Source organism: Mesoplodon bidens (assembly GCF_964165515.1).
Source record: "Mesoplodon bidens genome assembly, chromosome: 3".
Classification (NCBI taxonomy): domain Eukaryota; kingdom Metazoa; phylum Chordata; class Mammalia; order Artiodactyla; family Ziphiidae; genus Mesoplodon; species Mesoplodon bidens.
Window position 1 is genome coordinate 167795477 of NC_138178.1, and position 16707 is coordinate 167812183.

Sequence of the window (16707 nt, forward strand, 5' to 3'; positions counted from 1 at the left end):
TGCTGCGATTTATGTCAAAGAGTGTTCTGCCTATGTTTTCCTCTAAGCGTTTTATAGTGTCTGGCCTTACATTTAGGTCTTTAACCCATTTGGAGCTTATTTTTGTGTATGGTGTTAGGGAGTGTTCTAATTTCATTCTTCTACATGTAGCTGTCCAGTTTTCCCAGCACCACTTATTGAAGAGACTGTCTTTTCTCCACTGTATATTTTTGAGGAGGGGAAGCAGTTTAAATAAAGAGACTCTCTAGGTCTGTTCATGGGCAGTCAGTGCACTCCTCTGAGCAAGGTTCGTGTAGCAAACATATGGAGAATAGCAGACGCCATGTAAGAGAAAGTACCCCGGAGCATCTGCGCTTGAGAACTCAGTCATGGCTTCACAAAATTCCAAGTCTAGAGGACCATTTATATACTCAACAAACAGTTACTGAGTATCTGCTATGTGCCAGGCACTGGGAACACCATAATTAGTAAAACAGAACCGATCCCTTTCCTCTCTTCATAAAGCTTATCGTGTGGTGGAAGGAGAAGACATTAATCAAATAATTGTAACAGCAAATGCCCAGTTTCAATTGTGACAAATTCTTCAAAAGATGTACATTGTGCTACGATGAGACCCTATAAAAGGGGATTTTCCTTTTATTGAAGAGGTCAGGGAGGGCTCTTCTGGGAATATAACCTTTGGTTTGAGGACTGATGGATGAGTAGCATTAACAAGGCCTATCAGGGAGTGGAGGTTTCCAGGCAGAGGAATCTCATATGTCAGAAGGGAGCCTGGCAAGCAGGTGGGACTGAAGGGTCATTGTAGCTGGAGCTCAGAGTGAGGGCTGCCTGGTGTGAGATGAGACTGTAGACTTCTGCAGGCCAGAACATGCAGGATGTCGTGGGCTCTGGGAGTCCTGTGTTTATCCCAAGTCTAATGGAAAAGTGCTGCAGTGTGCTGAGTGGTGGTGTGTGTGTCACCCGAGCTGCAGTTGAGCGTGGATTAAGAAGGAGCTGGAGTGGATACAGATTGACCCATGAGGAGGCCATTGCATTTGTCTAGGCATGTAAAAGTCAGGGTTGATTGAGGCCGAGAAAAGTGGATACATCCGAGGGCTATTTAGGAAGTAAAATTGATAGGGTGTGGTGATGTATTGGATATGGTTGCATTCTGGCTTCTGAACTGGGTGCATGGTGGTTCCATTCACTGCAAAAAGAGACACTGGAAGAGAAAGACCAGGTTTCTAAGGGAAGATCATAAGGTCTACTTTGGACATGTTATGTTAAAAGTGTCTTTGAGGCATTTGAGAGGAGATGATATACCTTAGACGAATACAATGTCATATGTCAATTATATCTTAATAAAACTGTGGAAAAAAATCACACATAACCTCAGTAATAGTTATACATATCCAAAACACAAAATTGCAAATAAATCATGTTTCTTCAGAATAAAGAGGTAATAGTAATTAGGAAGTTGTATTATGAACTCAGAACTGAGTTCTGAGCTACAAGTAATGAACTTTGAGCCCTCATGTAAGTGTCCAGTGCTATTCACTGAATTGCATATAGCGGGTACCTGAAGTTGTACAGGCATACCTCCTTTTAGTGCACTTTGCTCTACTGTGCTTCACAGATACTGTGCTTTTTACAAATTGAAGTTTTGTGGCAACCCTACATTGTCAGACAATGGTTAGCATTTTTTAGCAATGAAATATTTTAAAAATGAGGTGTGTACATTGGTTTTTAAGATATATTGCTATTGCACACTGAACAGACTACTTAATATATACTTTATGTTTATATAAAGTATACATTAATATACTTAATGTTTGTGTAGTGCAAACATAACTGTTATATGCATGGAGAAACCAAAAAATTTGTATGATTCGTGTTATTGCAGTATTTGCTTTCTTGCTGTGATCTGGAATGGAACCTGCAATATCTCTGAGATATTGCTGTATATGAGTGTGACATTGCTTACAAGAGAGCACAGAATGAAAAGTGGATTTGACTTATGACCAGGCCTTCAGGAACTCCAACAGATACTGGCCCAGTGGAAGAAGAAGTCTTGGAGATAGCTCCGCAGTATCAGGGGCCTGAGATGCCATCTTTGTGTTTCTCTTGAACTTCTCCTCATGTTTGCAAGATATGCCACAGTGGAGGTTATTGTATTCTTACATAACTACATCTAAAAACAGGTTTCAAAAAGATATCCTATCAAATCCTATCAAAAATAGGATCAGTCAGGGTAATCAGAGAAAGGTCTCCTGGTGTGCCTCTTTCCTTCTGTCAAAGAGGAAAAATGAGTCTCAGAAGCTCCTCAGCAGATTCTTTCTTAGGTCTTGCTGGCCAACACTGAGTCACATGGCCACCCCTAGCTGCAACAGAATCTGGGAAATTGTCTTGCTTGGCAGTCTGTGTACTGGGAACTGAACAAGGAAGAAAGGGTTGTTGATAGCAGTTGAGTAGCAACAACAGTGTCTGCCACAGGTAACAGGAGAGGGTCAGTCATGAAGTCAAGGAAAGAGGGTGGTCATCAGTGCTAAATGTTGCTGAAAGTCAAGTGGGAGGCAGACTGATAAATGTCCATAGAATTGAACGACATGGAGGTCATCGGTGAGTAAAGGGAGACCTGCTTCAGTGCCATGATAGGGTTGGCAGGTAGATTAGGGAAGGTATACAACGGGTATCTAACTAGGGTGAAGGTATCTTTATTCCTCAAGTAAACAGGCAAATCAAAGAAGATTGCTGTTGTATAGCTTTTAAGGACTCCTCAACAAGATGGAGTTGGTGATAAAAGATTGCCATTCTAATCCATCAGTCTGTCACTTGCTATCTGTCCAACCTTGGGCAAGGTAGGAAACTAAACCTCACTTTTTTAACTGCAACATGGTGGTTATGAGATACATAATACATAAAGCTCTTAGCTCAGTACCTGGCACATAATGAACGCTCAATAAATGTAAGCTTTTATTATGATCCTATTAAGCTATTTTTTCCCCATGTAGTTCTTGATTATATTGATATAAGTTTATGTTATAAAAGTATGATTACTAGGGAGTTTTCTTAATGTTTCCTTTGTTAAGATGAATAAAATACTTCTCAAGGATCTTGGAATAAAGCTTGATAAAGTCAAGGGCTTATATGATTTTTGAAAGGCATGAATATATGAAAATAAGTAATTTCTAATTTAATGATTAGAGTGAAAAGTCTAATATAATTTAGACTAATATAGTTTATTTTAAAGGATCTTTTGTCTGGTATTTACATTTCATGTTCAAATTATATTTTCTTCCTTACAGTATATCATTGTCAATTATTGGAATGCCTCATGAAATATAAACAAGAAGTCTGGAAAGTAAGTTTGGGTCCACATTAAACTCATAGTCACAAGTTCAATTTGTATAATATAGTAAAAATTGTTTGCATATTAAAACTATTGTTTAGATCAAATTTATTGATGTCTTATTATTTTGGTATGGTAGAACTTATAATCCTTTCCTTACTGGTTAATTATTTACCATTTAGAGCAGAAATGATACTTGAAGAACACAGTGGTTTGACAGAAAATGTAATTGGATATATCTTATTCTTGAAATTTAGCAAATACTATATTATGTGACAGTTTTACTTGATTTGAAATGTTGCTTGGGAAACTTTCTTCTTTCAAATAGGAGATGTGAATTATTAAGAAATATGTTTTAGGGAAATGTTTTTAAAAATGCAGTATTTGGCAAACTGGCTTTATGCTATTCTAAAATCTTTCTTTCACGTTATTCTGAGGAGAGAAGAATTTGTTAAAAGATAGTGTACATCTGAACACTACTGGAGGGCTTATTTACAGGACCCATAAAAATAATAAAAAAAATTATAATATGATTTAATCTGCAAAGCCCACCTGGATGATGAGATTCCAGGGAAATTAACCACCTCAATCTCTCCGTTAGAATTTTCACTGCTTTGGTAATATTGAATGAGCTACCTTTATTTTTATTTGATGATGCTAGTGAAAATATGTTTCTTGTCTCCTTTAGGATCTTTTGTATGTGATAGCCTATGGGCCTTCACAGGTGAAACCTCCAGCTGTGCAAATGCTGTTCCATTTCTGGCCCAATTTAAAACCTCCTGGGGCAATAAGCGAGTACAGGGGCTTACAGTACACAGGTAAGATTAGAATAGCTCTGTGATGCCCCATCTTTATTTCTTCTGTGCCACATTTGCCTCACTTACTTGTGTTTTTTAATCTTGCTAGATTAAATTTACTGTGCCTTTAGACATTATCATAAATCCTTTTTGAAAATAGGTGGTATAAAAATGAATTAATTAAAATTAATTTCAAAAGCTTTTATGACATCATAGCAAATCATGTTAAGTTCCGGTCCCATTTGCTGTACATCTGGCCTCTGGTCTTAACACTGCTAACGCTGATCACTGCAAAGGTGTGAGCAGTTAGTAATGCTGCAGATTGGCTCAGATTTAGCAAAATCCCAAGTGGCTAATGCTGCTCTGTTGAGAAGGCTTGGAGTGCTTTCAACATTACCAGTTCAGGCACTAAATAAAAATTAAATGACCCTGAAAGCCTAGGTAGACATGAAGAGTCAACCATTGGTGAATACTGGTATAATTAATCACCAACAAGTAAACATTGAGTTTATTGTAAAGACATATATTTACCAAAAACCAAACAAACTAACCCTTATGTAGTTTATGTTTATATGTTATAAAATCAAAGAAGCAATCTATGGCTAATGGAGTTTCTGATGCCCCTGACTACCCTCTCCCCCCACTTAATTGTATAATATTTTTCTGAAAATGGAAGAGATGGATATTTTGGCATAGCTTTTATTCAAGTTATTGTGGAGTTGTATACTGATATTCTGAGAAAGTAATTTTTTCTTGGCATCACTCATCTTTCCAAAGGTGATTTGAGGTGGTTCAAAGGGGATTTAACATAATTCAAGTGTCTGTTTTATGTTCCTGATTAAAGCCAAGTGTTAGAGGTATTGATGGTCCTTGGTGGGCTTATTCTAAACTCAGAACAAATAATGTTGGCCTTAGTGGTAACAATAGTATTAATTGAAATGATGAAGGTAGATAGCAGGTAAATTTTAAAAAATGGAAATTGGTATCATTGATGTTTTATATCATTGCTAGTGGAGAATGTTTAAGCGTTGCTGAATGGATAATTTGAGTGTAAAAGCAAGAAGTTGGAAGCACTAATAAAATAAAAGGTGAAATGACGGAAATATTTGACACCAATCCCTTCTCAATAGATCCCTGAAATAAGCGTTTATGTGATGTATGAATGGGTAACTAGTATCAAATGAAATTTATTCATTTGATACATATTTGAAGAGTACTGTAGGAAAGAGAAAGTATAGTGCTAGGCACTATACTTTGTGTTGATGTTAGAAGAACTGACACAAAACCAGACCCCGTGGAGCTTAATGCAGTCCAGATATGGAAATTCATTAATTTCCTCAACAAATATTTATGGGGCATCTACTATTAGCCAGACATTAACCTAAGCACTGGCGATACAGTGTTAAAAAAAACAGGCTAAGACATTGGTGCGAACATTCCAGCTGGGAGAAAGACCAGGAAACTACCTGACAGTGTAATAAGCACTAAGGTAGAGCAAAATACAGAGAGCTGTGGGAACACACAGGAAGGGCCTTTGAACTCACCCTGATGGTGGGCAAATCTGGGGAGGGTTAAGTTGTCAAGGAAAGTCCTCAAGTGTGTGACATGTAAGCTGATGCCTGAAAGATATACGCCCGATAGATAGAGTCATAAGGGGAATGAATCATGAATGGCTAAAATGTGAGTTTGAGGCAGAAGGAACTGCATGGGTTCAGACTTGGAGGCCGAAGATAGCATGATCGTATTTAGGAACTGGAAAAAGTCATATGCAGCCAGATAGTGGAGGGACAGGAGGAGAAAAGCCAGAGAGAATCAGAAAGTCTGACAGGGCCTGTGAAAGAGTGTGGATTTTATCCTAGCAACAAAGTGAAACCATGCACAGGTTTTAAGTGGAGAAACCACATGATGAGATTTGCCTGTTCAGAGCATCTGAGAAGCCTGGCAAACTGACAGCCACTTCCATTTACCCCCGTGACCATACCCTCTTGGAAGAGCCAGCTAAACCTGTCTCCCCAGAATAATTCAGCCTATGCTTACTGAGATCAGAAGAGACACTCTCATCTTCTCTTGGCTTATCTGAACAAGATGTCTCTGTCTAAAGGCATTCGTTCTCCAGTCCATTCTTGTACTCATACCTCCACACACTTCCATCCTTTCAGTGTGTCATTATGTGTCTGCTACCTGCCAGCCTCTATCCAAGGCCCTGGGAAACAGCTCTCTTGGAACTCCCACGCTAGTCGACCATCGTGTTTTGTGCAGGAAACAAGGGATCATGGAAAAAAATTAATCATTCTGATCTATGTATTACTATTTATCCAGCACTGGCTGTCTGTCTGTTGTCATTCTAGCTGCTTAGTATCTCATTTAATATGTTAGCCTTCTCCTAGTTGAACAAAATTTTTGGACCAAGCACCATATTGGGTTTTCTAGACATTTTTCTCAGTTAATTCTCACAAAAATCTTGAGAGGTAGTTTTCTTTTTGCAATGTTACAGATGAAGCGTAGGACAGAGAGTTTAAGTAACAGCACTAAGTTCACACAGATAATAAAGGAGCACAGCTTGAATTTGATCCTAGATCATCTTAACTGAAAATCCACATTGTTCTGTTCAGTTCAGTTCTGTAATTAAACTTTAGCTGGAGCACTAGAAATTTTCTGCAATGCTTTCGACAATGAAATATGCACTAAAGGGTATCTTCGGTATTTAGGTGGCATTAAAACCCTAAATATTCTCAATAAAAAAATTATGTGGAGATAGAATTTTATGGACTTGGAAGCTCAAAGATGAAATGCTTTCTTAGGGACCAGCAACACTGTATGTCTTCCCAGTGATTTATTTCCTTTTTAAAAAGTAAATTTTATTTTTTATAAAAGGAAAATTTGCTTCTAGAAAAATTATAGAAATATGAAAGAAAGAAAAAATACTAACTAGAAATGACCATTATTAACATTTTGGTATATTTCCCTCCAGTTTTTTGTTTTTTTTGTTTTTGTTTCCCCCTCCAGTTTTTTTGATGAGCATTTTAAAATACAATAGAGGTCATATTGTATATAATTATACAAAGTTACCCCCCCTCCTTACTATGACATTTTTCAAATACAGAAGAGTTTAAAGAGTAACACTATGAACACACATATAGCCACCTAGATTTAATAACTGTTAGTAATTCACCATAATTTTAACTATACATATATGTATTTAATTTATTTATTGCTTTTAAAGCATAATAACATGGGAATATTTACAGCTCATATGAAGAAGATGATCAAATAGAGAGGATTTGGTAATGTACAATGTTTGCTTCTTTTGAGGTTATTAGTATTTATCAACAACAAAAACTACCCCAATTATTTTGGTCATTAAATACAAGTCTTAAAGATACAAAAATTACAAGTTTCTTGGGAATGAAATAGCCATTATATTGTTCTATAAAGCTCTGCTGTGGGGGAGAAAGAAATTATTTAGCAATTTTCTTGCTACAGTGTGCCAATAGTACATAATTTAGCCTTTGTTAACAAAGATGAACACAAATTATTGTGTAGTTTCCATTTGAATTAGAGGACAAAAATGTGGCACAAGATATACTTTTCCAAGACTGAGATTGTGGCAAAAGTAGATTGAGAATAACTTAAGATAGCACTACAAGGTTAAACTTTGGTCTAGTCTACCAGATATCTAACCCTACATAAGTAGAGTTGGATTCTTGAGTTGTATACAAGTTAAAAATACAAGAAGGCCTACCAGTCCTTTTATGTCCTAACTTCCTCCTCATTGACTTCTTATTTATCTTTTTATTATATTGATTTTATGTCCACATAATTTAAAACGTTTTAAACCATTTTATTGGTGCATTATAGACATGTAAAAAAATACACATTTTAAGTATATGTGGAACACCTCCCACCGTGTTTACTACCATGATTACCTTCTCCTCCTGTCCCACAGGTAACCACTAGCCTGCCTTCTTTTTTTTTTTTTGGAAAGGAAAGTTTGCTTTATTTTGGATGCCGGCACACAAGGGGGTTGGCGGGGGGACTCCTGTCCAAAGGCTGACTCCCTCCCTCCCACCCCCCCCACCCTCCCCACCCCCCACCCCACCCCGCCAACAGTCAGTGGGCAAGAGCTTTTATAGACGGAGGGAGGGGGCTACATGCAGAAACAGAACAGTCAGCTCTGACAGTCATCTTGAAACTGGTTATTGGTGGTCTGACCAGCATCATCTTGATTGTCTTAAGTACAGTTAAATCTTCAGTTCCAGGGTTGGTTTGTTCCCATTTCTCTGATAGCCTGACTTCTAACATCAGAGATTATTCTTGCCTAGTTTTTAATTTTATATAAATGGAATAACACATTATTTGTGTGTGTGTGCCAGTGTGTCTGTGTGTGTGTGATTTATCCGTGGGTTGAGCATAACTGCACTTTGTTCATTTTTATTGCTATATATATATATATATATATATATCAATATTTTACCAAATGTATGTACCACAGTTTATGTATCCATTTTACTATTAATGGATATTTGGGTTGTTCACACTTTTTGGCTCTTACAAATAATGCTGCCATGAACATCCTTCCCCATATCTTTTGGTACACACATGAACACGTCTGCTAGATATATGCCTAGGGTAGAATTATTGGATCAGAGGGTATGAATCTATCCAGTTTTAATGGATAATGGCAAACAGTTTTCCAAACCTAGCAATGGTTGTACTAGTTTGTACTACCATTAGTAGTGTATGAGAGTTCTTTTTGTCTATATTTCACATTTTGAGCAATACTTAATTTTATTTGTTTTCAAAATTGTAGTCATTTTCGAGGATTTGTAGAAGTACCTTATTGTGCTTATAGTTTGCGTTTCCCTGATTACTAATGAAGTTGAACACTTTTTCATATATTTATTGGCCATTTGGATATCCTCTTTGTATAATCTTTGTCAGTTACATATGTTACAAATATCTTTTCTTATTTTTTCTCTCTCTTAATGATGACTTTTGATTAACTGAGCTCCTTATTTTTAATGTAATCAAATTAGCAATCTTTTTCATTAGTGCTTTTTATATCCTAGGAAAATCTTTCCCTACTCCAAAATTATGACAATATTATTCATTATCTTATAGAATATTTGTTTTTTACATTTTACATTTAGATGTATCTGGGACTAATTTTCCTGTATGGTGTGAGGTAAGGGACAATTTTTTTTTCCTCTTATGGATAGACTCAACATCATTTATTGAAAATATCGTCCTTTAAAAAATTTTTTTTTGCGGTACGCGGGCCTCTCACTGTTGTGGCCTCTCCCGTTTGCGGAGCACAGGCTCCGGATGCGCAGGCTCAGCGGCCATGGCTCACGGGCCCAGCTGCTCCGCGGCATGTGGGATCTTCCCGGACCGGGGCACGAACCTGTGTCCCCTGCATCGGCAGGCGGACTCTCAACCACTGCACCACCAGGGAAGCCCAATATCGTCCTTTTATTACTGCTCTGTAGTACCATTTTTGTCATAAATCAAGTTGAGGATGGCTCTGTCTGTGGATTCTTTATTTCGTTCTATTTGTGTATTTTTCCTTTTCACAATACTACACTGTCTGAATTAATGTACATTAATAATAAAATTTTATATCCTTCAGTGCAAGTCTTTCTACCTTGTTGTAATTGTTGATCTCTTGCTTGTCTCCCCTGCTTTCTCTTCTTCCTGTTCTTTCTTCTTGTCTTCCTCCTTCAAGGTTATTCCTAGCTATTTGCTAAGTTGAAGAGTTTGTCAAGTTAAACACATACAAACATATACCTAAACAACTAGGATTTGATTGATAATTGCCTTGAATCTATAGATCAATTTGGGGAACTGACATCTGTGTAATATTGAATCTTCTAGTCCATGTACATAGTATCTCTCTTCATTTACTTAGGCTTTCTTTAGTTTCCCTCAATGCTGTTTTGTAGTTTTCTGTGTAGATGTCTTGCCTATGGCTCATGTAGTGTGTTGCTAGGTATTTATTTATTTTGATGTTATTGTCAATGATATATCTTTTAGAAATTACATTTTCTATCTTTTTGCTAGTATATAGACATGCAATTAATTCTAGTATGTTGATCTTATATCCAGCAACCTTGATAAATCACTTTTTAATTCTAATAATGAATCTGTAGTTTTGTTTTTAAAAAATTTTTCATGTGTGCAATTATATTATTGTTGAATGATAACAGTTTAATGTCTCCTTTTCAGTCCTTAAGGCTTTTATGTCTCTTGCCTTGTTGTATGGGCTAAAACCTCCTCTGCTCTGCTGAGTTCTAAGTTCCTTCATGGTTTCCTCTTTGACCCATGGGTCATTTAGAAGGATGATGATTAATTTCTAATCATATGGGGATTTTCATAGTGAAGTTTTATATTGATTTATAGCTTGATTCCTCTATAGTCAGACAACATACTTTGTATTATTTCATTCCTCTGACAATTTTTTTTTTTTTTTTTTTTGAAGATGTTGGGGGTAGGAGTTTTTATTAGTTAATTTATTTATTTTTGCTGTGTTGCGTCTTCGTTTCTGTGCGAGGGCTTTCTCTAGTTGTGGCAAGCAGGGGCCACTCTTCATCGCGGTGCGCGGGCCTCTCACTATCGCGGCCTCTTGTTGCGGAGCACAGGCTCCAGACGCGCAGGCTCAGTAGTCGTGGCTCACGGGCCTAGTTGCTCCGCGGCATGTGGGATCCTCCCAGACCAGGGCTCGAACCCGTGTCCCCTGCATTAGCAGGCAGATTCTCAACCACTGCGCCACCAGGGAAGCCCCCCTCTGACAATTTTAACACTTTCTTTAGGGCGAGCTTATGGTCATTTTTGTAAACATTCCTGTGTACTTAAAAAGAACTCATATTTGGCAGTTGTTTGATACTGTGTTCTACATAAATATATCAGTTAAATAAAATTTGTTAATTGTGTAGTTCAAATATTCTATATCCTTATTGCATTTTTGTATATTTCTTCCATCAGTTGCTAAGAGTAGAATGTTAAACTCTCCTACTGATTATTGTGGATTTGTGTATTTCTCCTTGTAGTTCTGTCAGTATTTGCTGTATAAGTTTGGAGGCTGTTTTATTAGGTGTGGACAAATTTAGAATACACTATCTTCTTGGTGAATTGAAACTTTTACCATTATGAAATGCATGCCTTATTCCTTGTAATGCTTTTTTTATATTAAAATCTACTTTGTTTTATTCTAATATAGCTACACCAGCTTTCATGAGTGTGTGTGTAGTATAAATTTTCCGACCCTTTTGTTTTCAGCTTTTTAAGATTTGTATATTTATTTCATGTGTGTCTTGTAAGTAGCATATAGTTCTATTTTTTAAACTCAGTTTTCATGATCTTTGTCTTTTAATTGAAACACTTAGTCTATATATATTCAATGTAATTACTAGGATATTTGATTTTAAATCCACCATTTTCTATTTCTCCTGCCTTTTGTGTTCTCTTTTTTCTCTCTTTTTGCCTATTTTGCACTAATTGAGTATATTTAAATATTTCGTCTTTGTCCTGGTGAGTTATTCATTTTAAACATTACCCTAGAGATTACAGTAGTCCCCCCTTATCCATGGTTTTGCTTTCCATGGTTTTGGCTACCCATGGTCAACTACAGTCTGAAAATATTAAATGGAAAATTTCAGAAATAATTCATAAGTTTAAAATTGTGTGTTGTGTTGAATGGTATGATGAAATCTCACACCCTCCTACAGTGTCCCACCTGGGATTCCCAACCATAGACATCATATTCTCCTGACATCCAATCATCAACATCATCATGGCTTGATGATCTAGGATCACCCCAAGCGGAAGATCCATCTTCTGATGTATTGTCAGAAGGTCAATAGTAGTCTAACACTACAACACAATTCCTACGTCATTCATCTCAATTCATCTCATCATGTAGGCATTTTAATCTCACATTATCTTAAGAAGGGTGAGTATAGTACAATAAGATATTTTGAGAGGGAGAGACCACATTCACATAACTTTTATTACAGTATATTGTTATAATTGTTCTACTTCATTATTAGTTATTATTGTTAATCTTTTATTGTGCCTAATTTTTTTTAGCAAATTTATTTATTTTATTTATTTATTTTTGGCTGCTTTGGGTCTTCGTTGCTGCATGCGGGCTTTCCTAGTTGCGGCGAGTGGGGGCTGCTCTTCATTGCGGTGTGCAGGCTTCTCATTGCAGTGGCTTCTCTTGTGGTGCATGGGCTCTAGGTGTGCAGCACACGGGCTCAGTAGTTGTGGCTCACGGGCTCTAGAGTACAGGCTCAGTAGTTGTGGTGCATGGGCTTAGTTGCTCCGTGGCATGTGGGATCTTCCCGGACGAGGGATCAAACCTGTGTCCCCTGCATCAGCAAGCAGATTCTCAACCACTGTGCCACCAGGGAAGCCCTGTGCCTAATTTATAAATTAAACTTGACCACAGATACATATGTTTAGGAAAATCATATTATACACAGGGTTCAGTAGTATCCATGGTTTCAGGCATCTGCTGGGGGTCTTGGAACGTATCTCCCATAGATAAGGGGGGGGTGGATTACCATACACGATGCATTTTTGACTTGTCACTGTCCAGTATAAAATAGTACTTTTACCTTTTTCTGTAAAATGGCAGAAGATTTTAACTTCTTTTACACACTCCTGACTTTCATGCTATGCTGTTATGCTCTTTCTATTCTTAATAATTACACAAAACATAATTATTATTGTTCTTTGCAGTCAGTATTCATTAGATTTTTTCTTGCTCCTTTCCCTTTTTATATCTGTAAGCTCCCATCTAGGGTTTAATTTTTTCCTTAATAATATCCTTCTGTATTTCCTTTAGTGCCTTTCTACTGGGGATACTTATTCTCAATTAGTGTTTGTCTGAAAATGTCTTTGTTTTGGCTTGATTTCTTAAAGATATTTTCTCAGTGTATAGAATTCTAGATTGGCATTTTCTTTTAGTACTTTGAAGGTATTTAATGATCTTTTTGTTTTCATTGTTTCTGTTGAGCTGTCAGTTTTTGCTCTTTTTTAAATTGAAGTATAGTTGATTTACAGTACTGTGTTAGTTTCAGGTGTACAGCAAAATGATTCAGTTTCATATATATATATGTATATGCATACATATATATATATTATTTTTCAGATTCTTTTCCATTATAGGTTATTACAAGATAATGAATATAGTCCCCTGTGCTATACAGTAAATCCTTGTTGTTTATCTATTTTGTATATAGTAATGTGTATCTGTTCATCCCATCCTCCTAATTTATCCCTCTCCCACCTTTCCCCTTTGGTAACCATAAGTTTGTTTTCTATGTCTGTGAGTCTGTTTCTGTTTTGTAAATATGTTCACTTATGCTGTTTTTTAGATTCCATGTATAAGTAATAACATATAATATTTGTCTTTCTCTGTCTGACTTACTTCACTTAGTATGATAATCTCTAGGTCCATCCATGTTGCTGCAAATGACAATATTTCATTCTTTTTTTATGACTAATATTCCACTGTGTATATATACCACATCTTTATCCATTCATCTGTTGATGGACACTTAGATTGCTTCCATGTCTTGGCTATTATAAATAGTGCTGCTATGAACATTGGGGTGCATGTATCTTTCCAAATTAGGGTTTTTGTTTTTTTCTGGATATATGCCCAGGAGTAGGATTGCTGGATCATATGGTAACTCTATTTTAGTTTTTTAAGGAACCTCCATACTGTTTTCCATAGTGGCTGTACTAATTTACATTCCCACCAACAGTGTGGGAGGGTTCCCTTTTCGCCACACCCTCTCTAGCATTTTTTATCTGCAGACTTTTTGATGATGGCCATTCTGACTGGTGTGAGGTGATACCTCATTGTAGTTTTGATTTGCATTTCTCTAATTTTAGTGATGTTGAGCACCTTTTCATGTGCCTGTTGGCCATCTGTATGTCTTCTTTGGAGAAATGTCTATTTAGGTCTTCTGCCCATTTTTTGATTGGGATTTTTTTTTTTTATTGAGCTGTATGAGCTGTTTGTGTATTTTGGAAATTAAGCCCTTGTCGGTCGCTTCACTTGCAAATAATTTCTCCCATTCTGTAGATTCTCTTTTCATTTTATTTATGGTTTCTTTCGTTGTGCAAAAGCTTATAAGTTTGATTAGGTCCCATATGTTTATGTTTTCTTTTCTTTCTTTTGCCTTGGAGGATTGATTTAAGAAAATATTGCTACGATTTATGTCAGAGAATGTTTTGCCTATGTTCTCTTCCAGGAGTTTTATGGTGTCATGTCTTATATTTAAGTCTTTAAGCCATTTTGAGTTTATTTTTTTGTACGGTATGAGGGTGTGTTCTAACTTCACTGATTTACATGTGGCTGTTCAGCTTTCACAACACCACTTGCTAAAGAGACTGTCTTTTCTCCATTGCCTCTTTTGTGGAAGATTAATTGACCATAGGTGTTTGGGTTTATTTCTGGGCTCTCTGTTCTGTTCCAGTGACCTATATGTCTGTTTTTGTGCCAACATTTGTGCCAACACAATGCTGTTTTGATCAATGTAGCTTTGTAGTATTGTCTGAAGTCTGGAAGGGTTATGCCTCCAGCTTTGTTATTTTTCCTCAGGATTGCTTTGGCAATTCTGGATCTTTTGTGGTTCCATATAAATTTTAGGATTATTTCTTCTAGTTCTGTGAAAAAGGTCATGGGTAATTTGATAGGGTTCACATTAAATCTGTAAATTGCTTTGGGTAGTATGGCCATTTTAACTGTATTCATTCTTCCAATCCAGGAGCATGGGATATCTTTCCATTTCCTTGAATCATCTTCAATTTCCTTTATCAATGTTTTACAGTTCGCAGTGTATAAGTCTTACACCTGCTTGGTTAGATTTATTCCTAGGTGTTTGTTTTTTTTTTTTTGTATGAGATTTAAATGGGTTTTTTAAAAAAACGTTCTCTTTCTGATATTTCATTGCTAATGTAAATAAATGCAACAGATTTCTGTATGTTAATCTTGTATCCTGCTACCTTGCTGAATTCATTTATCAGTTCTAATAGTTTTTGTGTTGAATCTTTAGGGTTTTCTATATAGAGTATCATGTCGTCTGCATATAATGACAATTTTACCTCTTCCCTTCTGATTTGGATATGTTTTATTTCTTTTTCTTGTCTGATTGCTCTGGCTAGGACTTCCAATACTATGTTGAATAGAGTGGTGAGAGTGGGCTTCCTTGTCTCGTTTCAGAATTTGGTGAGAAGTGTTTTAGCTTTTCACCACTGAGTATTATGTTGGCTGTGGATTTGCCATAAATGGCTTTTATTATGTTGAGATATGTTCCCTCTATACTCACTTTGGGGAGCGTTTTTATCATGAATGGAAGTTGAGTTTTATCAAATGCATTTTCTGCATCTATTGAGATGATCATGTGGATTTTGTCTTTTGTTGATGTGGTGTATCACACTGATTGATTTGCATATATTGAATCATCCTTGAGACCCTGGGATGAATCTAAATTGATCATGTTGTATGATCCTTTTTATATGTTCTCGGATTCAGTTTGCAAATATTTTGTTGAGGATTTTTGTATCTTTATTCATCAAAGATGTTGGCCTGTAATTTTTTTTTTTGGTAGTGTCTTTGTCTTGTTTGGCTATCAGAGTGATGGTGGATTCATAGAATGACTTTGGGAGAATTCCCTCATTTTCATTCTTTTGGGAGAGTTTGAGACGCATAGGTATAAGTTCTTCTTTGTATGTTTGATAGAATCCCCCAATGAAGCCATCTGGTCCTGGACTTTTGTTTGCAGGGATTTTTTAAAAAATTACACATTCTATTTTACTTCTTGTGATTGGTCTATTCAAATTATCTGTTTCTTCTTGATTCAGTTTTAGCAGGTTGTATGTTTCTATAAACTTGTCCATTTCTTCTAGGTTTTCTATTTTATTGGCATATAACTGTTCATAGTATTTTCTTATGATTTCTTTTTTTGGATTTCTGTGGCATTGGTTGTTATTTCTCCTCTTTCTTTTCTTATTTTGTTTATTTGGGTCCTCTTTCTTTTCTTCTTGGTAAGCCTGGCCAGAGGTTTGTTGATTTTATTTATACTTTCAAAAAACTAGCTCTTGGGCTTCCCTGGTGGTGCAGTGGTTGAGAGTCCGCTTGCCGATGCAGAGGACATGGGTTCGTGCCCCGATCTGGGAAGATCCCACGTGCCGCGAAGCGGCTGGGCCCGTGAGCCATGGCCGCTGAGCCTGCGCGTCCGGAGACTGTGCTCCGCAACGGGAGAGGCCACAACAATGAGAGGCCCGCGTATCGCAAAAAAAAAAAAAAAACTAGCTCTTGGCTTTATTGATTTTTTTCTATTTTTTAAAAATCTCTATTTTATTTATTTCCTCTCTGATCTTTATTATTTCCTCTCTTATCTTTATTATTTCCTTCCTTTTGCTGACTTTAGGTTTTGTTTTTTCTTCTTTTTCTAATTCTTTTAGGTGGTGGGTTAGGTTGTTTATTTGGGATTTTTCTTGTTTTTGAGGAAGGCCTGTAATGCTATAAACTTCCTTCTTAGGACTGCTTTTGCTGCATCCCATAGA

At 36.5% G+C, this 16707-nt stretch overlaps 1 protein-coding gene across 3 annotated transcripts in view; it reads left to right on the plus strand.

Moving 5' to 3' along the window:
- The window catches only part of UNC79 (unc-79 homolog, NALCN channel complex subunit), a gene marked incomplete at its 3' end in the record, with an annotated part of 212806 nt that overhangs the window by 16334 nt on the left and 179765 nt on the right, over positions 1-16707 (plus strand). For all 3 annotated transcript variants that reach the window (XM_081228621.1, XM_081228622.1, XM_081228623.1), the window contains exons 4-5: positions 3285-3340; positions 4017-4146. In XM_081228621.1, coding sequence (XP_081084747.1) covers positions 3285-3340; positions 4017-4146 — 186 coding nt within the window. The remainder of the gene's footprint in view (positions 1-3284; positions 3341-4016; positions 4147-16707) is intronic.